Source organism: Centroberyx affinis, unplaced genomic scaffold (genome assembly GCF_046629955.1).
Source record: "Centroberyx affinis isolate AG114_WGS23_722 - 3 ecotype Tasmania unplaced genomic scaffold, CSIRO-AGI_Caff_v1 ptg008342l_1, whole genome shotgun sequence".
NCBI classification, from domain to species: Eukaryota; Metazoa; Chordata; class Actinopteri; order Beryciformes; family Berycidae; genus Centroberyx; species Centroberyx affinis.
The window spans coordinates 30,897-51,317 of NW_027284146.1; the positions used below are offsets into that span (position 1 = coordinate 30,897).

The following is a 20,421-nucleotide window of genomic DNA, read 5'->3' on the forward strand; positions in this document are numbered from 1 at the left end:
GGCCTTCAAAAGCCCACACCAGTCGAGCCCTAATCTCAGCAATGTCAGTAAATGCGATGTTAACAATCAATCATTCACCTCGGAGTGGATGAACTGCATAATAGGCTACAGCAGTGGAGCCGCACTACAACAACAAGGCACATTTTACAAGCCCACTGTGCATTCATATGGAAGCATATCGCATGCATAATTCAAACGGAACTGTAATATGTAAAATGGCCATGTAATCCTACATTGGAATTTAAATTTTCCACTTGTATGTGCAGTTTTTGGCTCAAAATTCAAATTCAATAATGTCATTTGCATTTGACATTTCCTATACTAGTATTGACATTTCATTTAAACAGAGATTTGCACGCTTTATTTGTAGCTTTATTCAAATGTGCTTCGGTGACAGAAACGGAAATGATATTGTGACCAGCTTCACAGAACTCCCCGCCTTCTCTCCTTTCCCACGTCGTGAGCTACTTCTGATTGTGCAACGCAAGACCCGCCTTAATGGGATGACTGACAGGTGGACGCCTGTGCCAATGTTAATGCAGTCCTCTTAGTTCGGGAAATACATTTTAATTTTCCAATTTGCGTCATCATTGGAATAAAGCTACAAATAAAGCGTGCAAATCTGTTTAAATGAAATGTCAATACTAGTATAGGAAATGTCAAATGCAAATGACATTATTGAATTTGAATTTGAATTTTGAGCCAAAAACTGCGTGGCAAATTTAAATTCAAATGTAGGATTACATGGCCATTTTACATATTACAGTTCCGTTTGAATTATGCATGCGATACGCTTCCATACATTCAGAGGTGTGTGTGTGTGTGTGTGTGTGTGTGTGTGTGTGTGTGTGTGCGCGCGTCGTCACATTTTTCCACTGTAATGCTTTCTAAAAGTCTGCAAGCCATTAACGGCGGCAGACTCTCGATATCCTTGGATAGGTAATTTAGGCGAGCAGGTGGGCAGAGAGATAGTCTTTTCACGCTAATAGAGCCCTCGCCATGAAGCGAACCGGGGTGAATTGAGTCGGGGGGGGGGGGGTGGCAAAACACCGACTGATCGACCGCCAATCAGAACCGCCCGATTGATGTTCCAAATAGATCGGCGGTGAGCGGATCAAACGCCCGATCAGGGAAGCCTTTGAACGCATGAAGTAAAGAAATATGTTTCTACTTTATGATTATGAGCAGTTTGATGTATTGGACAGAAGGCAGAGACTATGCTGCCTTCACTGAAAACCTTCTTCATCAAGCACTCAGATATGATAACGATGTTGCTGCCGCTCGCTGTGCCCCTTCTACTGTAGAGAGACAGCGATCTGATCAGCGATCAGCCGCTCCGATCGTCTTTCTGCACCGTTCTGTGCAGAAAGACGTTATTGCAGCAGGCGTGATGTTAAGACTTTAGTTAGTGTGATGTTGCCGAACGCTAAAGACTTGTTTTACAGCCGCAGGCCACAACTATAATTAAGCACACCCATCCAGACTAATGGAAGGAGAAACTCAGTGTGTCAGACGACTAATTGCAACTCTTGGCCTCTCCGTCTCTCTCTCTCTCTCTTTTACACACACACTCACTCGCTTTCTTTCTCTGTCTCTGTCTCCTAATCTAATCCGGCTCAGCAACTCTCGCTTTCTGGCCTTTCTTGCCTCCACCTTCATCATCCTCCCTCCCTCTCTCTTTCCTCCTCCCTCCCTCCTTCACCCCCCCCCCCCCACCAAAAAGGACACACTGGGTTTAATAAGGAGCACCTCTTGATTGCTGCCCTATTCTCTCTCCCTCTGCCCTCAGCATTCATTCTCTTCGACCTGAATGGCTGCTGCTGTTGTCGCCTAGCCTGCAGTATATTGTCAGTGCAAATACATTTCTGCTTAAAGAGACAAGCACTAACTCCCTTTCTCTCTCATTTTAGGTCAGGTACTTTATTGCCATGACTGTCTATCAGAATAAAATTGCTAGGGTTAGGGTTAGATCAAGATTTTTTTTTGAAAATGTGCATTCCTAGTCCTAGCATGTATCAACAGAGCGCTTCCTGATTGGCTGCCAAAATGTGTGACCTCCTGTTGCTACGGCATTTTTAGGAAAAGACACTGAGAAATCGCACATCGTTTATTTTGTTTATGATGCAGAGCGTGCAAAATCTAAGGGGACAGAATTGTGTCATCTGATTATATGAAGATGTACTTCTTGGCATCAGTGGATTAACGACAGCAAAATCCCAAATTGACAAGATGTTATACTAAGCATTCAAAAGGGTCTGTTGGTATGTGTGTGTGTGTGTGTGTGTGTGTGTGTGTGTGTAAAATGGCCTGGAGATGCATGTAAAGTAGTAAAAATGTGTTGGGCCCCTTCTCTTTGTCCCATTTTTCCTATATCTCTCACTGCTGTAAACTATAAAAAGGCAAAAATTCTCAATAATCTTAAAAATTCAAATGTCTCTCCCTCCCTGTCTTTCCTCTCTTCCCCTCCAGACCATGATGGAGCGGTGGTGGGCGTGGCGGTGCGCCCTGGTCGCCCTGGCCGCCGCGCGCCTCGGCCCGTCCCGCGGCGACGGCGGCGGCGGCGGCGACTTCGCCTCCGACACCCTGATCAACAACGTGGCGGCGGACCCGCGCACGGGCCGGCTGTACGTCGGCGCCGTCAACGCGCTCTACCAGCTGGACGCCGGGCTCCGGGTGGAGTCGCGCACCGAGACGGGCCCCCGGCGGGACAACCGGCTGTGCACGCCGCCGGTCACCGCCGCCTGCGAGGAGGCGGTGGACACCGACAACCACAACAAGCTGCTGCTGGTGCACGGCGCCCGGGACACGCTGGTGGTGTGCGGCAGCGTCTTCCGCGGCATCTGCTCGCTGCGGAACCTGAGCAGCGTGGAGCAGCTGCTGTACTTCAGCGACACCAAGGGGGAGAAGTCGTACGTGGCGAGCGCCGAGGAGAGCGTCTCTGTGGTGGGCGTGATGTCCTACTTCTCCACGCGGGAGGACGGCAACTTCACCGTGTTTCTGGTGAGGAGGACGGCAAATATTTACGAACGTTTAATGTCAATTATCGCCGCCATCAGCGATATAGCGTAAGGAAATACGGTGAAATTGCAATTTTAAGGGAATCGAAACTTTGCCGTTTTATGATCTTTGCCAATCAGCCTTATGGGAAAATAGTCAGTGTCTAAAAAGTCAATTCTATCAACCCAATATCATTGAATTGGCCATTACACGATGTTCTGAACAGTTCAGAATGGTTTCTTTAGCACTTAGTTTTCCTTGGCCATCAAAGCATGGCTGTAGATGTATTGTTTCAATCTTTTAATGGTCAGTTCAGCAGATATACAGGAAAACTCATTTGCTGGCAGCGGCAGAAAGAAAAATGACCGCCACGGCCGCTCTGCACCGTTTCTGCGATGGCTCCGATCCTGAAAATGTTCAGGGCATCACATCAATTTGGCCTTTTTCACTTAGACTATTGGTACTACTCACTACAATGTGTCCTGTGAATTTGTCATAAATGTTTTTAAAAAAAAAAAAAGCCTAAAAATGTGGCTTTTAGAGGCAGAGGTAGGAGGTAATGCAGTGCAGGAACCAGCAAAATGAGCAATAGTTTAATTCCACTATCCCCATTTAGAGGATGTAGAACAATCACCACAGCCAGTAAATAGATGTATTCTATTGAGTGGTGAAGCGAGGAATCTAAAGGACTAAATGAAAACAAGAAGCAGAGGATTGGGTATATTTAGTTGCAGCATTTCAGTGACACGTTTTCTTGCCCTTCCGCCCGCAGGTGGGGAAGGGCTACGGCAGCCACGACAGCACCAAGCTGATCTCCACCCGCATCCTGCAGGACTACGGAGACTGGGTGGTCTTCGACAGCATCATCGAGGCCTCGGCCGTGCAGGCCAACCCCTTCGTCCTGCGCTACCTGCACGACTTCCGCTTCGCCTTCAAGGACGGCGGCTTCGTCTACTTCCTGTTCTCGCGGACGCTCGGGGTGCAGGACACCAAGAACTTCACCTTCATCTCCAGGATGTGCGAGGACGACCAGAGCTATTACTCCTACACCGAGCTGCAGCTCAACTGCAGCGCCGCCAACAAGTACAACAAGGCCCAGGTGAGGATCGTGTCCTCCTCCTAAACCCTGTTGAAGAGTAGAGCTGCAACGATTAAGTGATTAGTTGTCAACTGTTAAATTAATCGCCAACTATTTTGATAATCGATTTATCGGTTTGAGTAATTTTTTAAGAAAAATATGTCAAAATTCTCTGATTCCAGCTTCTTAAATGTGAATATTTTCTTCTTTCTTTACTCCTCTATGACAGTAAACTGAATATCTTTGGGTTGTGGACAAAACAAGACATTTGAGGACGTCATCTTGGGCTTTGGGAAACACTGATCCACATTTTTCACCATTTTCTGACATTTTATAGAGCAAACAACTAATCGATTAATCGAGAAAAATAATCGTTAGCTGCAGCCCTATTGACGAAGTCTCAGTCTTGACCCATAAAAAACGTCTTCTTAGACCGGACTTGATGATCGGTCTCGATTCGGCGGTCTCGACTACAGCTCTACCTCTGGATAAGAGCGTCCGCCTCGTACTCTTCTTCCAAACGTACATGTCTAACCTCCAGTCTTTCTCTCCACCTCCTCCTTGCCTCCCAGGCCGCCTACGTAGCAGCGCCGGGCGAGGTTCTGGCCAGGAGCATGAGCGACTCGGGCCAGTACGGGCCGGTCTCGGCCTCGGACAAGGTCCTGTTTGTGACCTTCTCTTCTGATGAAGACCCGTCCACCTCAGCCATGTGTAGGTATCCTCGGCACACTGGAAGATGATGCTGAAACTCTGGCTATGTCATGTGTTTTTTGTGCGTTTATGTATTTCTGGACTGTCGAATATACCAGTCTGCCTTGTGCTTTTAAGGGGATTGATGAAGTTTTACATCATTTTAAGCCATTTTATAATCACAACTCTTAAGATACCATCACTCAGCAGCTGTGTATGTGTTAAGTGTGACCTACATTGGCAAAGTAGTTACTGTAGCTAGCGTTGTTCCTGTTTGCAGGTATGTACCCCCTGCGCTCCATTAACAAGAGGCTGGTGGAGATCATAGGAGCCTGCTACAGCGACAACGGCATCATCAATGGGAAGGCTGCCGTCTATTCGCCTTACTCCTCCAAGTCGGAAGAACTGTGTAGCAGCAATAATCAGGTGAGGAAGGCTGTGTGTGTGTGTGACAGAGAGAGAGAGAAAGGGAAAGAGAGCAAGCATGCAGCCGAAAGAGACAGAGATACAGGTAACGAGTCAAATCTTCTCTCCTCTCCATCAGAAAAGCATGGCGATCAGGTACAGGTGCGGAGCCGAGTTCCTGCCCTCCCCGTTGGCCAGCAAGGCGGAGTTCGCCCTGACCGCCGAGCCCGCGCTGGTCCGCAAGGGCCACGTGACCGCCGTGGCCGTCGCCGTGGAGACGGAGCACGCCGTGGCCTTCCTGGGCACGGCCACCGGAGAGGTGACCGGCCCAAACCGGCCTTTCCGGCTTTCCGTCCCTCTTTCTTTACGGCTTCCGTTTCTTTCTTGCTTCTTTCTATTTTTTTTTACCCTCTTTTGTTATTCTTTCTCTTCTTATTTCTCATTCTCGCTTAATTTCTCTGGTGGATGTCAGGTCTCGGTGTGTCTATCGTTTTATTTTATCTGTGAGTCTGTATGTCTTTTCTATCTGTTTGAACTGTCTTTCCGTCTGTGTCTCTTCAGTGGATAACAGGAGTCTTCAGGCCCCTTCAGATGTTTTAGTTTTATGGCTTTGGGGCCCGAGGAGGTGCGCATAGGAAGTCCCCCCGCAGTTTGAGTGAGCTCCAACTCTTCTGCAGTGAAGAGCGGCAGAACCCTCCTGAATCCCTTTGAGCTTAGCTGGTAGAGACGTACCGCTGTTATCAAAGCAAAAGATGCTTCTATTAAGTATTAATTGAAGGGCGTGCGCTCTTACACACCCTTAGTAGAAACCTTAGTTTTCCATTTTTAATGCCTCGTCAGAAAAGAGTATTTTTTACTTTTATTTGGTGCCTACTATATAAAAATTCAAGCGGAAAAAGTCTGAATTAATGGGTTTTCATTTCTGGCCTCAAGGCAATAATGACTAGAACATCTGAAAAGCTTTGTAGACTTTAGATATCCATTGTACATCTTTAACGATTTGAAGCTGCATTTTGCAAGATTTGTATGGAAAGACACACCCGTCGTATCAGCCTAGACAGAGGTGTGTCTGAAACAGAGGAGTGTCCCATCCTTGCCGAAATGAAATTCCGGTATGGACACTGGTGGGAAATCCAGAGAAAGCTGACCTCACCAGCATTAGATCTTTTCCCCTCTCGTCCTTTTGGTTTCCTTTGGTATAAAGCATCACAGACTGGTCAGGCTGGTAAACATGGGTGTGAACGAGGCCATGAAAATAGACTAAAAACTGACATTTCAACAGATTCAACAACAGATCCTGCTTTTAAGAAAATAAAGCATCCTGGATCTAGACAATGCAAGTCGATTCGGTCTCCCAAAGAGACTCTTATACAGTATTCCTCCACTATGTTCTCTTCTATCAATAAAAATGCTATTCAGCAAAATTATGTTCTAAAACGTTGGACCCAAGTTGAAAATCAAAGTAGCGGGATCTGTTGTTGAATATGTTCGCCAACATGTTAAATGTCAGTTTTCAGTCTATTTTCATGGCTCATTCAAATGAACGAGAAGTAAAAAAAAATCCTAATGCTACAAACTCGTCCAGCTGCATCTGATCTTGGTGATTAGTTTATATTCCGGTTTCAAGTGCCGAATAACCCCCGTGTCAAAACTAAGCGGAATATTGCTTTAATATCATATCTCACACTGAGGATGCAGTTGACGGTGCTTCACGCAAAGAAACGGAGAGAATAGGAGCGGAGGAAGGACGCGGGAACGCCGGGCCAGGGTCTGAGTCAAAAACGTTAATCCAGGTTTCCGTGCCGCAGGTGCTGAAGGTGCATCTGTCGGCCCACCCCGAGGTGTACGGGCGAGCGCCGGGCGACGCCACGGGAGACAAGGTCAACAAGAACCTGCTGTTCGATTCCAGCCTCCAACACCTGTACATCACCACCGAGAAAAAGGTCAGGACTCACTCACACACACGTTGATTGATGATTCTTGTTTTTAACCCCATCCATCCAGGGGGAAGGTCAGGGATTCAGTTGCTCACATTTCTTTCTTTCATCTTTCTTCACGTCTTCCATCAGGTCGGGGGGCTTAATGAGTCTTTCATTTATTCACTCCGTCTTATTTTATCATTCATTCACTCGTTCACCCCAACAGCAGCACATCCAACGCCTCTACATCACCACGCGGAAGACAGCCATTGATTTGTTCACTCGTTCCCTCTCCGTCTCTTTTCTCTTCATCTTGTCCTTTCTCCGTTTCGCTCCTGTCGCTCTTTCCCGCGCGCGAAGTGAAATTGATGTTATTGATTTCGAAATGAATTAATTAGAATGCACTTCAAGAGGGCAATTTGCCTTGATCAAGTCGAGTGACACCGCTCGCCCGTTCCATCTGCTAATTTGAATTTATTAGATTGTTCTCTTGTTGCTGTCAGAGAGGACAATTATTTCCACAGCTGGTTGGAAGGCATAATTCACCAAAGAAATGACCATCCAAGACCGTCCTTCCACAAGAAATGATTAGATGTAATAAAGAAAATCACAAGTAGCCAGCATCATAGATGGAATTGCCTCTCGTGTGTCGAAAGCGTTTCCAAGTCGGACCAATTTCTGGAGACACAATGTTCCCTTTCTGCATAGCGATGGCTCCAAATCCAAGTTATGAATTGCTTCGCGGCCAGGAAAGCAAAACGAACGGAAAACGAAATGAGAAAGTAATGAAAAAATGAAAAAGGTAATAATAACTGAACAACGGTACACAAGTAACAAGGTGATGAAATGTGTTGTTTGCTGCAGATCACCAAGGTTCCGGTGCAGGCCTGCCATCTGAAGACTGACTGCCACTCCTGCATCTCTATGAAAGACCCTTACTGTGGCTGGTGTGTCCTGGAGGGACGGTGAGTCACTGTGTGTGTGTGTGTGTGTGTGTGTGTGTGTGTGTGTGTGTGTGTGACAAGGTTCAACCAATATTGGTTTTTGGAGGCTGATATTTTTGCACTGGAGCTGCAGATAGCTGATATTCCGTGCTGACATTTGATGCCTTTCAATTTTCATGGCAAAAAAATGTTTAAAACCTTCCAAGTATGCAGTGTTTTCCCCCTGAATTTTAACATTAACACATTAAGACATCAGATTAAATGGTAGAATGTTAAAAATCACTTCCAACATTTTTATCTTCTTCAATATGGGGTTTTAATTTTGAGAAACACTACATATACAATACCACTGGTGTGAGATAGAAGCTACCAATCATCTCCATCATGGTCTCACTTGTTTACAGTAATTATACCAATGTATCACTATTTATTCCTGCAACAGAGTGATGGTTGCCCTGTCTGACAGCTTTGTTGATCAGTATGCTGTTCCAGTCTGCTGAATTTCAAATTGCTCAGTAGGTGAAAGTGTCTTTGACATCAGTATACCGAACACTCATGAATTAATACTGACTTGTGGGTTTGGCTGAGCAGAGAGTTCACTTTATAGGAAAAATCCCCATCTTCTCTATCTGAACAAATCACGGAACAAATCTATATGCGATTGGAGCTTTAATCTGCCAGTCGCGGTGTTTAACGCCATCACCGGCCGGTTTGATCCACAGGTGCACCAGGAAGTTCGAGTGCGGCAGGTCGACGGAGCAAAACACCTGGCTGTGGTCGCCCAATCAGCAGTGTGTTCAGATCCAGGCCTTCAGCCCCCCCAACCTCAGCTGCAAGAAGACACAGCAGGTACTGGACCAAGACATGGAGCGCGTGTGTGTGTGTGTGTGTGTGTGTGTGTCTCTCCTTCTCTCGACTGGAAGTCCCCCTAAGCTAAGTTCAGACTTGCTGAGCTCTGCTTAATTTAGTCCAGTCAAAACTCCCCTAACTCTCCATAGAGTCGGTTCTCTTACTTTTGCCTTAGGGAGTGTCTCTCACCGTTGTATTATGCACAATGAGATTGCAGTTGGTTGCTAGCCAAATGCATTTTCCATCAAATTTTCATGTATTGACTAGTCAATTCCCTTTCACATCAGTATCCTTGATTTGTCAGTTGGCTAGTTCACCTAAGATGCCACAGAAAGTTACATAGACCCAACACTGTGTATCAGTTTGTCCAATCGGTGTCGTCCACCGGCGATATGATGGAGGTTCTTCCCTGACCACAGCTAAATAATGCTTAATAATGTCTTGTTGTAAATTCATTCTTCATTTAAATGCAGTAAGAGTTTGATTTGGGCAAACAGGGCGAATCTGCAGCATCTCGATCAGCGGGGACGGAGCGCTCTTCTCCGCTCCAGCCACGCTGTGCGATTTATGCTGATAAGACAGCTGGATTTTTTTTAACATTAAAAATTGCCTACTGCAGCTTTAAATTCTTAAAATCTCTAAAAAAAAAAAAAAAACCCACCTCAAAAACCCCAGAAGTCCCCGGTGAATTCGTTTAGGGGATTCTCTGGTGTGAAAAATGTGCGAGTTGCCGAAGTTCAGAAAGTTTCAAATTAAAACTTCAGCAGTGGAATTAAACTGTTGAGGTCAGTAGGGAGTAATGAGGTCTCGATGTTTAAACAGCACAGTTGAATAGTAATTATTACGGCGCTACACACACACACACACAGTAATACACACACACATATATGCATATACACACTCCAACTCGCACACTCGCATTCAGTCACTAACTCAGTCACGCCCATTTTCTCGCTCTGTCTTTGTCAGTCTTTAACACACACACACACACACACACCATCTGTCAGACACACACACCCAAAGATATGCACTCCCTCCTTGACACACACACTCCCTCCTTGACACACACTCCCTCTCCCTCCCTCTCTCTTTCTCTCTCTCTCCTCCTCACACAGACACGCACTCGCTCTCTGACACACACACACACACACTCCCTCTCATACGCTCACACATACATACATTCCCCGTCGTCCTCCCTCGCCCTCTCTCTCTCCCCCTCACACGCACACAAACTCAATATCACACACACACTTTCTAACTCAGTCAGTCACGCTCATTCTCGCTCTGTCTCACACACACACACACACACACACCTGGTTTCTTTGTCTCACGGCGATGTGAGTGCCGCCAGTAGAGGTGTGATGTGAAAAATAATTACTCCTCTATTCTCATTTTCTTTTTCATCTCTCCCTCTCTCCTCTGCGTCTCCCTCTTGTGTTTCTATGGCACTCGCCCTATTCCTCCCGTTATTTTCCTTAATTCCTCTCGTTCCCCCTTCTCCTCCCCTCCGTAACTCCTTCTCATCCTTCCTCTCCTCCCTCTATCTCTTCTCCTCCTTCACCCCCTCCTCTGCCCCTCGTCTAGGTTGAGATCAGCGTGCCCGCCCTCCCCAGGTTGAGGCCGTCCGATAGCCTGCAGTGCGTCTTCGGCACCTTCCGCAGCGGAGCCGCGGTGACGCTCGACCGCCTGGTGACCTGCACCCTGCCCGACCCGGTGGACATCCCGCCCACTCCTGACCAGCAGGGTAGGTTGACTGCCAGGCGTACGCACATGGGCCTTTCTCACAATGCGTTCTTGTGTCCTCCGCGACCCGTTTGACGTAATGGCTAACGGCTGAAGTACGATTCCAAAACGAAGGAACACCGAGGACGACGGATGGAGAAAGACGGTTGACTTGCCAGCGAAGGATGCGAGGGATGGTGATGACGAATGGGAAGCCCCAAGATTCATTGCGAGAGCGACGCATCACGTCCAAGCAGTGCTGTAGTCTGTAATATAGCAGTGAAATTTTTCTCTGCAAGAAATGTGAAATCATTCTTCCAATTCAAATGCAGGAAAAACTAGCGTCAGCAGTGAAAACTAGCGTTAGCAATGAAAGCTAGCGTCCACAGTGAACACTAGCATCAGTAGTGAAAACTAGCATCAGTAGTGAAAACTAGCATCAGTAGTGAAAACTAGCGTTAGCAGTGAAAACTAGCATCCACAGTGAACACTAGCATCAGTAGTGAAAACTAGCATCAGTAGTGAAAACTAGCATCCACAGTGAAAACTGGCATCAGTAGTGAAAACTAGCATCAGTAGTGAAAACTAGTATCCACAGTGAAAACTAGCATCAGTAGTGAAAACTAACATCAGTAGTGAAAACTAGCGTTAGCAGTGAAAACTAGCATCCACAGTGAAAACTAACATCAGTAGTGAAAACTAGCATTAGAAGTGAAAACTAGTGTCAGCAGTGAAAACTAGGATTAGCAGTAAAAAGTAGCGTCCACAGTGAAAACTAGCATCAGTAGTGAAAACTAGCATTAGCAGTAAAAACTAGCATTAGCAGTAAAAATTAGCGTCCGCAGTGAAAACTACCATCAGTAGTGAAAACTAGCATTAGCTGTAAAAACTAGCATCAGCAGTGAAATCTAGTATTAGCTGTAAAAACTAGCGTCCGCAGTGAAAACTACCATCAGTAGTGAAAACTAGCATTAGCTGTAAAAACTAGCATCAGCAGTGAAATCTAGTATTAGCTGTAAAAACTAGCGTCCGCAGTGAAAACTACCATCAGTAGTGAAAACTAGCATTAGCTGTAAAAACTAGCATCAGCAGTGAAATCTAGTATTAGCTGTAAAAACTAGCGTCCGCAGTGAAAACTACCATCAGTAGTGAAAACTAGCATTAGCTGTAAAAACTAGCGTCAGCAGTGAAAACTAGCATTAGCAACGAAAACTAGTGTCAGCAGTGAAAACTAGTGTCAGCAGTAACATCCATCAGCTAGTCTATAATGCTTGCTTCCACAGACAATTCAGATATGCCAGTTCAACAAGGACCTAATGAAAATCCTACAGGCTCTTAGAGTCAGCAGCACATGGACATGCTGGCATGCATGACATACAAATCCTACTATAAAATGAGGAAAACTCTGTCTGTCTGCATCTGTTTTGCTCCTCAATGGGTTGGCCAATCAATCTGAAACCGCACACTGGCATTGAGCATTGGCATAGGCAGGGACTGACAAAGCTGATTTTTCCATTTTCCCAAATTTACGCTGTTTATGTGCATTTTTGGCAAGTCTGCGCGGAGTTGTGACGCGCGCGCATCCTCGGGTATGGACTAGTAATGTCTAAATATCTAACAACCAGGGTAGAAAAAGAGAGAAACCTGAAACAGATTGTTGTGGCTTGGCTGTAAGTCAGTTCAGCAACATTTTAACCAAAAGTGAATGGTGTGATAACAGATTTGTAGCTAAATTTAGGTTGCTGTGACACAGGAAAGTGTCTTTAGCCCTCTCGTCTCTTCTACAAAGCAGTCTGAGTTTTATCTGAGAAGAATCAGGCGAGGTGAAATGTACATGAATTGTTCATATTTGCGTCAAAGCCCCAAAATTTGTGTACATGTGCAGTTTGATGCCCTGAACGTTTTTCTTTCCTCCATTACCAGCAAATATTTTTGCCTCCATATCTGCTGAACTGACCATGATGGGACTGAAAAAATGTATATGCCTCTGTTTTGATAGACAAGAAATAGTGCTAAAGAAAATATCATAAACTGTTCAGATCGTGATATAATGGCCAACTCAGTGCAAAATTGCAATTTTAAGAGAACTGAGAATGTGCCGTTTTCCCACATGCCGGATTATCATAGATAGTAAAATGGTAATGTTCTCGGTTCTCCTAAAATTGCAGTTCCATTGTATTTATTCATTGTCTCTCGCTCTCTCGTGTGTGTGTGTGTGTGTGTGTGTGTGTGTGTGCTCAGACTACGTGTCAGTCCCGGTCAAGGTGCTGGTGAACGATGACATCGAGGTGACATCCGGAGAGTATCACTTCTACAACTGTGCTGCTACTGTCAGGAAGAACCAGAACACACCGTAAGACGCACACCCCCCCCACACACACACACACACACACTGTCAGTAGACTTCCCACACACCCTCTTTATTTTGTATTTTGTATTGTTTTCAGGTGTATAGCATGTGTGACCAGTGAATGGGGCTGTCAGTGGAACGCCCAGGACCACAGCTGCAGTGACAGCAACGATGCTGTAACAGGCGCTTACATCGTCAAACCACAACAGGTAGGCTGTGGTGTGTGTGTCTATCTATCTCTATTTCTCATGTCTGTCCCTTTTTCTTCTCTATGTGTTCCTCTGTACAGTCTACTTTAATAGTATCATTATATATCAGTTTTAAAGGTAAGATAAAACTTAAATGATCCCTGTGGGGAAATTGGGGCGTTGCAGCAGCAAAGTAGAATACAGCATAGGGGAAATAGAATATATGTGACAATGGAGCAAATTGTGTGTATTAAATATAACACAACTGACAATTCCAACATGTCAAGAACATATTAAAGGAATAGTTCACCCAAAAATGAAATGAAATGTCATTATTTACTCACCCTCATGTCAGTCAGAAGTCAAAGTTTGTATGTCCACATGACACACTGCGAGTTGGCTGGTGCAGCTCCATGTCAGCCTTCTCCAAAACAACTGAAGTGACCGGGGATTGGTTCTTTAGAGTTCCAAGAAGGACAAAAAGTGACCATAAAATGACTCCAAACAGCCCGAGCAGCATAATCCAAGTGTTTTGAAGCCAAACGAATGCAAAAGACCGATATTTACTTCAGTATTTAGTGCAAGTCTTCACTAAAACTGTTAAATCTCTACTTTCTATACATTGATTATTGATGGGATTATAATATCAATGTATATATATGTTCCTCTACAGTATCTTTGTAATATCAAATAAGTAATAGTTAAAGTATGAAACTATGTAAGCGATTGTGTTTTCAAACAGCAGTGCACACATTTATTAACATGGCAAGGTGTACAGTGTAGCAGAGTGCAGCGATATATTTTTCTCTATTTAAGCACATTCATTTCTCTTGCCATCTGGCAGCCAGGTAGCACATTTGTTCAACTCTCCAAGTACATAGGGTCATTTTTCTCTCCAGGAGAGGGCAGAGATATCTGCGAAGGGAATTTCTCTTATTTTGTTGGATTTGCGGTATCCAAACAAGAAATGCATTTCTGTCTCTGTGTTATTTAAAGGGGCATTAAGTTTCTATGACTTCTATTGGCGAACAGTAGGAATTGCAACAACATCGACACACATTGGCCTGTAATTGACACACAGAATATAGTTACATTTTCAGAATGAATTACTTCTTTTGTCATTTGCTTTCTTGGCTTGAGAACAAAGCTTTTTAGCCTTTGTAGCTGAAATGTGTTGCGATGCCAGTCGCTCTTTGTAGCACCATCCTCCATCACTGAGCCGTAGAAAATGCGTACGGGCCAGAAGCTCAGATTTGAAAGCCAGAAATTTCAGCACCTGGCCAAGTAATCACTGAGTAATTGGTATTAATCAACAATCCTATCAACCCCCTGCTGATTTATTATGGTCATTTTGTGCTAAGGGGCAGTAATAATCTTACTCATTGCCCTTTAAATCATAGGATTTACATTGCCTTTAATTTTCTAGTACCCCTTACAATTTAAAAACTGTGACTTGACCGTCTCAATTGTGTTATTGATTACTGAACTCTATATTTCTGCTTCTGCTTGTCCCTCTGTCTATCCTCCAGTCTGCCAGTTGCCCCCAGTTTGAGTCTCCAGAGCCTCTGTTGATCCCTGTGGGCTACAGGACCCCCATCAGCTTCCAGGGAAAGAACCTGGACATCTACATGGTGAGATCACTCATATCTGCAGTTCGGCTGATGGAGGAACAGCTAAGCATCATGGTTTATGGTCAGTATTTCTTGGGTATAAACTACTTCCCTCCATCCTTCCTGCTCCAGGGCCGGAGGTTTACCATCGGGACTGAGCTTATGAAGCACTCGGAAGACGAGGTCACCCAGGGCCAGGGGTCAAAGTTCAACTTCAGAGGATACGAGGTTAGTATACACAATTCCAAGTATTCAGTTTTTCTTCCAGAATTGCTTTCTTGTCAGCCTCTGAAACAGCATTTATAATCACAATTATGAAATCAGTACATCTAATTATAATAATAAATGTCATTTATTTATTTATGGTATTTCTCTAATTGTATTTATCCTACAACAATGGGTGGCAAGTGCTGTATCTCCTGTTTATTTACTATTACAGAAGTGCCTGTCTTATGGCGCCCCCTTATGGTTTACTAAGTAACATCATTATTTTCCCTTAGTCATTGAACGACTGGGATAAAATGTGTGAGTGTGTGTGTGTGTGTGTGTGTGTGTGTGTGTCTGTGACTTTTTGCTCTCCCCTTTCTTCTTCACTCCTCTGCTTTCCCTCTTTTCTGCCTCCCTCTCCATTGATCTGACATCATGCTGAGTCTAACACTGCCGATGTGCTGCCGAAGTGTGTGTGTGTGTGTGTGTGTGTGTTACTACTGAGTCTCTCTCTTTATCATTCTCTTCTCATTATCTCTTGTCTTTCTGTTCCTCTCCATAATCTATATTTCTCTCGCTCTCTCTCTCCCTCCTCTCTCTCTCTCTCTCTCTCTCTCTCTCTCTCTCTCTCTCTCTCTCTCTCTCTCTCTCTCTCTCTCTCGCTACACCCCCACCCCCCACCCTCTCCCAACACACACACACATCCCTGATCTCTGATCCATGATTTATGGCTACAGGAGTGTGTGTGTGTATGTGTGCTGACCTTCACAGTTAGATAGACGCAAGGTAATTTTGTGTTGAGCTCCAAATTGGAAGGTGGTGAGTAGATTTTTTTTATGCAGACCTTATGTGAAATAAACACAAGTGTGTGTGTGTGTGTGTGTATGTGTGTGTGCGCGTGCGCGTGCAGTTTGCTTATGACAAGCAGCAGGAGGTGAACGTATCTTTCCATATCAAAGATAGAGACACCGAGAGGAAGATTGACAGCACCCTGACAGGTTGGTGTCTCACACACGCCCACCCACAGACACACACACACACACACACACACACACACACAAATCAAGATGGAAGTGTGGAAGTGAAGTAATCACAGTGTATGAGTTTGATTCCTCTCTCTTATTTCCAATTCAATTTCGACTGCATTATGGTAATCAGCCCTAACCTCTCTCCCTCCTCTGTCTTCTTTACCTTCATCCCCTCCTTTCCTCCATCCTTTTCCCCACTTCTTCTTCTCTTCTCCCTCTTCTCCCTCTTTCCACCCCCCCTCCTCTCCCTCCAGTGGTGCTTTATAACTGCTCTATGGGAAGGGAAGACTGCAGCCTGTGTAAGCACGCCGACGCCAAGTACCAGTGTGTTTGGTGTTCCGCCACACACACCTGCGTGTACCGGGAGCTTTGCCCATCACCGGAGCCGGCACAGTGCCCCAACCCCAAGATTACCGATGTAAGTCATACAAACCATGTCAAACCCCCCCCCCCCCCCCCCCGTGCTTGTTTATTTTGTAAGACAGGATTTTATACATGTTCATGTGCTGCTGTGTCTAAGAGCCTGTAGGATTTTCATTAGGTCCTTGTTGAACTGCCATGTCTGAAATGCCTGTGGTAGCAACCTTTATAGACCTGCTGATAGTTTTCATTGCAGTTGCATTGGAAGACTGATTATTCCATTTCACATTTCTCTACACTTGAAATTGCTTGTAGCCAGTAGAAGATTCATTTCAAGTTCCCTGGTTTCCCGATGAGGTTTCACATATTGTTTGTTGGGCTTCTTTGTTGTAAGTGGGCTTAATCTTTGGTGAGGATGTAACATTAGCATAGCAGGCATTGCTAAGCGTGTGTAGCAGTAATGTTAGCTGTTAACTGATTTGGTTTGGTTTTGCATTGCTGCTCACAGCTGGCAAGCATCTAACAAGCATAAGCCGGTTTTCACTTCTTTCACTAAGAGAGACCTGAGAACAGCCATAAAAATAACAAAGAAAATACTCAGTACAATTCAGTCAATCAGCAACATACACGGACAAACATTATAAAAAGCACTGCAAACATCATAGAAAATTGATATCATGGCTTTAAAATCACTGAGGTAGACTGTAACTTCAAAGTGCTTCACAGTCTGTTCCATTTATAAGGTGCACAGCACCAGAAACCAGCCTTTTCAAGTTCAGAATTCAAAACTAACAAGTGCTGTGATCTGGTTGTATAATGGCTGGGTTTAAAAGACAGCAGAGATTAGAAGTGCAGGGGGAGTTTCATAAGTAGAGCCTGATAGATGAATACAATGCAGTGCTTTTTTTCCCTTCTTGTTGTGAGGAAGGCCAGACAACTTTTTGATAGAAGTCACAATGGTAAGTCTGAAATGTGTCTTTTGTAATAAAAGGCACGGCGCTGTGCTAAACTGCATCCAATGGTTTCAAAGGAACGACTGAAGAGGAGCCGTCGCTCAGCAGACTGCACCTTTTGTAATGTACTTTTGATCATTGACATATTACAAAAAAATATAAAGGGAAGCATTAGTGCACAAGTGCAGAGGGAAGACCAACCAAGAACAGCTTACATGCCTTCCAATAAATCAGATTGCGCAAAATGACAAAAAGCAGGCAAATAAATAAACAGCATTACCTGTAATACTGTCGTACAGCTCAATGAATATTACAGTGCAAAAGACTGGCATAGTGGTGTCATCTTGTATATCAGAAGATATGCAGCTTAATGCTTCAGTAATCCATAAATAAGTGCAAAAACCTTAGGGGAAAACTGTTAGTGGAAAATCTCATTTTGCGTATTAACCCTTGGGCCAATAAGTGTAATTTTGAAACTGCATTATTGGCTTTACATAGCGGCCATATTTGGTTGACGTCATTCCCAGGGTGGGAAACTACTCGGAAGACGGCGAAGCAGATGGAAAAAGAGACAAACTCAACCGTTCTTTGGACAAAAAGTTTAAAATATACACCAGAATTATCCTTCACTTTTGTGGAGAGATGTGCAGAGCAGCAACTGGACTGAAGGAACATCCATGATGTTGCTGTATAACGTTAGCTAATGTTAGCAGTCAGCTACTTCATGTAGTTAACATAATAATTACATAACATAAAGGTGGAATTCTTGTTAGTTGTCAGGATTAACAGCCTTTATCTTTAGTGTTAGTAATAGGTGAACATTATGCTTCATATCCTTAGTGGCACTTCTGTTACAGTCAAATTGTTTATGCTAGCTGTGCCTGCTAGCGCACACTAGCATTAGGTAGAGTCATTCCTATGTTCCCAGGGTCCTATGTTCCCAGGGTCCTATGTTACCAGGGTCCTATGTTACCAGGGTCCTATGTTCCCCAGCTCTATATAGCACATAATGGGAACCTGAAAAAGATGTTCACCAGCTCTGTATTCGCTTAATATGGTTAGTTAGGGTTAGGGTTAAACATAGGACCCTGGGAACATAGGACCCTGGGAACATAGATCCGCTCCCGCATTAGGTGACTTTAGCGGTTTAAAATAGATAAGTACTGCTAAAACTAATTATGCCTGGTTGGTTTGGAGATAAATATAACGTTAACAACATGAAGTAGCTTTACTGCTAACATTAGCTCCCATTTTGGATCAACAACATTCCAGTTGCTGTAGTTTTTGATTAAAACCTTCTCCAGCTCTGCTCAGTCAAGTGACTTCCACCAGGTTTCATCAAAATTTGATCAGTGGTGTGATATCGTTGCGTGATGGACAGACAAAGTCATAGTCCACAATGAAATTAGACCACAAGCCTGGGGCGAACACACACACACACACACTGTCAACTACATTCTGTTATTTGCTTGTTTGTGTACCAACAGCTATGCTAGTCACAGGATGCAGGCACCCATGACTACACATTCACACAAAATGCATGCCAATATTACACACACACACATACATACACACATAGATGGTTCAATCAAAGGAAGGCAATAAAATAGAGTAATGAATGAACTCATGGAAAGTTTGTGGTTATATCATAACAAACAAAGCAGTTGTTTGGATTTTGCCTCTGTCACCTTTTTTTTTTCTCTCTCCCTCTCTCTCTCTGTGCCACTTGGGAAATCTCCCGACACACACACACACACACACACACACACACACACACACACACACACACACACACACACACACACACATGGAACCGAGCTGCTAAAGCTATTTAAACTACTGAGAAATATGTCTGTGTACACGCTATGAAATGATTATACACACACATTTATATACACGCTCTTACAGGTAGATGCATACTGACACACAGATACACACTGTGAATAAACTCACCTTTGACTGCTGTATAAAATTGCATCAAAGTATGACTTTCTTGTGTTTGTGTGTGTGTGTGTGTGTGTGTGTGTGTGAAGGGACTTGGGTCTCCGTGGTACACCCAGGATAAATAAAGGATGAATAAATCCCTTCCATCTCTTTCCCTCACTCCCTGGTTAGTTATAAAATCAGCTCCACCAGTTCGTCTTCAGAAACTATTCTCCATCCTATTCCAACTTCATTTCTAACAATCCGTCCCATTCTCTCTCCAGTATCATTTTAACAATTCATCTTATTCTCTAGACGAACTTTTTTTTTTGTTTTTGTTTTTTTGTTTCCCAAAATCCAACCGGCTCTCTCAAGCAAGACCATTTCTGAATCGATCCCAATCTCTCCCCGTGTCATTTTGGAATCCATTCTGCTTTCCCATGTTGCATTCACACTTCATCCTCTTCTACCCAGCACCATTTTCAGAGTGCATCCTATTTTCTCCACAACATCAATCATTTGTTCCAGCTGTAGTTAGCTCAACAGTTATTGCTGTTGAGCTTGCTGTTGGTGAGCTTTTAAATGACGAAAAAGACAAAAAACACAGCATTAAATACATAAATCAACCTCCATTTATGACATATAGGAAAGACAGAAGATGCTAGCTTCCAAACAAAACAAAACGACAAGCAAAATAAACAGTTTTCATCATGTATTCTTCAACTGTCATCGCAGGACGCAACTACTTGCTGGATTTTTGGTTTGTGATTGACATTTCAACATTTGTTTTTGCTGTAAAACATGAAACTAAATGTATCATCGCTGCGTGTTAAATGTGAAAAAGCTGATCAGAATGAACCATGAAACGATTACATCAAACGGGACTGTATTCGCTTCAGTTTCTCCGCCTCTCCCCCCCCCAGATCGTCCCGCGCTTCGGCCCGCTGAACGGTCGCATCTCGGTGACCATCAAAGGCTCCAACCTGGGAATAAAGCAGGAGGACGTGAAGAAGATCACGGTGGCCGGAGTGGACTGCGTCCACCAGGAGGACAGATACTCCGTCTCTACAAGGTAATCTGAGGAGATAACGCCGGGAATTGTCCAGACTCTGGTTAAAGTCTTATTCAGGTTAATCTGTGTACATGAACCTTAGATCCCCTGTTGCCATGAATAGAACAGAAAATTCCCTCTCCCTCT

The 20,421-nt window shown here is 44.3% G+C and overlaps 1 protein-coding gene across 1 annotated transcript in view; it reads left to right on the top strand.

Annotated features, from left to right (window-relative positions):
- Positions 1-2,469: 2,469 nt before the first annotated feature.
- LOC139640103 (plexin-B2-like) overlaps positions 2,470-20,421 on the top strand; it is a gene marked incomplete at both ends in the record, with an annotated part of 37,744 nt that continues 19,792 nt past the window's right edge. Inside the window, 16 exons of the mRNA XM_071514270.1 lie at positions 2,470-3,000; positions 3,770-4,096; positions 4,648-4,786; positions 5,046-5,191; positions 5,310-5,489; positions 6,979-7,113; positions 7,954-8,054; positions 8,756-8,882; positions 10,467-10,626; positions 12,846-12,957; positions 13,052-13,163; positions 14,672-14,773; positions 14,885-14,980; positions 15,870-15,957; positions 16,242-16,405; positions 20,147-20,295. Of these exons, the coding sequence (XP_071370371.1) occupies positions 2,470-3,000; positions 3,770-4,096; positions 4,648-4,786; positions 5,046-5,191; positions 5,310-5,489; positions 6,979-7,113; positions 7,954-8,054; positions 8,756-8,882; positions 10,467-10,626; positions 12,846-12,957; positions 13,052-13,163; positions 14,672-14,773; positions 14,885-14,980; positions 15,870-15,957; positions 16,242-16,405; positions 20,147-20,295 (2,669 nt within the window). The remainder of the gene's footprint in view (positions 3,001-3,769; positions 4,097-4,647; positions 4,787-5,045; positions 5,192-5,309; positions 5,490-6,978; positions 7,114-7,953; positions 8,055-8,755; positions 8,883-10,466; positions 10,627-12,845; positions 12,958-13,051; positions 13,164-14,671; positions 14,774-14,884; positions 14,981-15,869; positions 15,958-16,241; positions 16,406-20,146; positions 20,296-20,421) is intronic.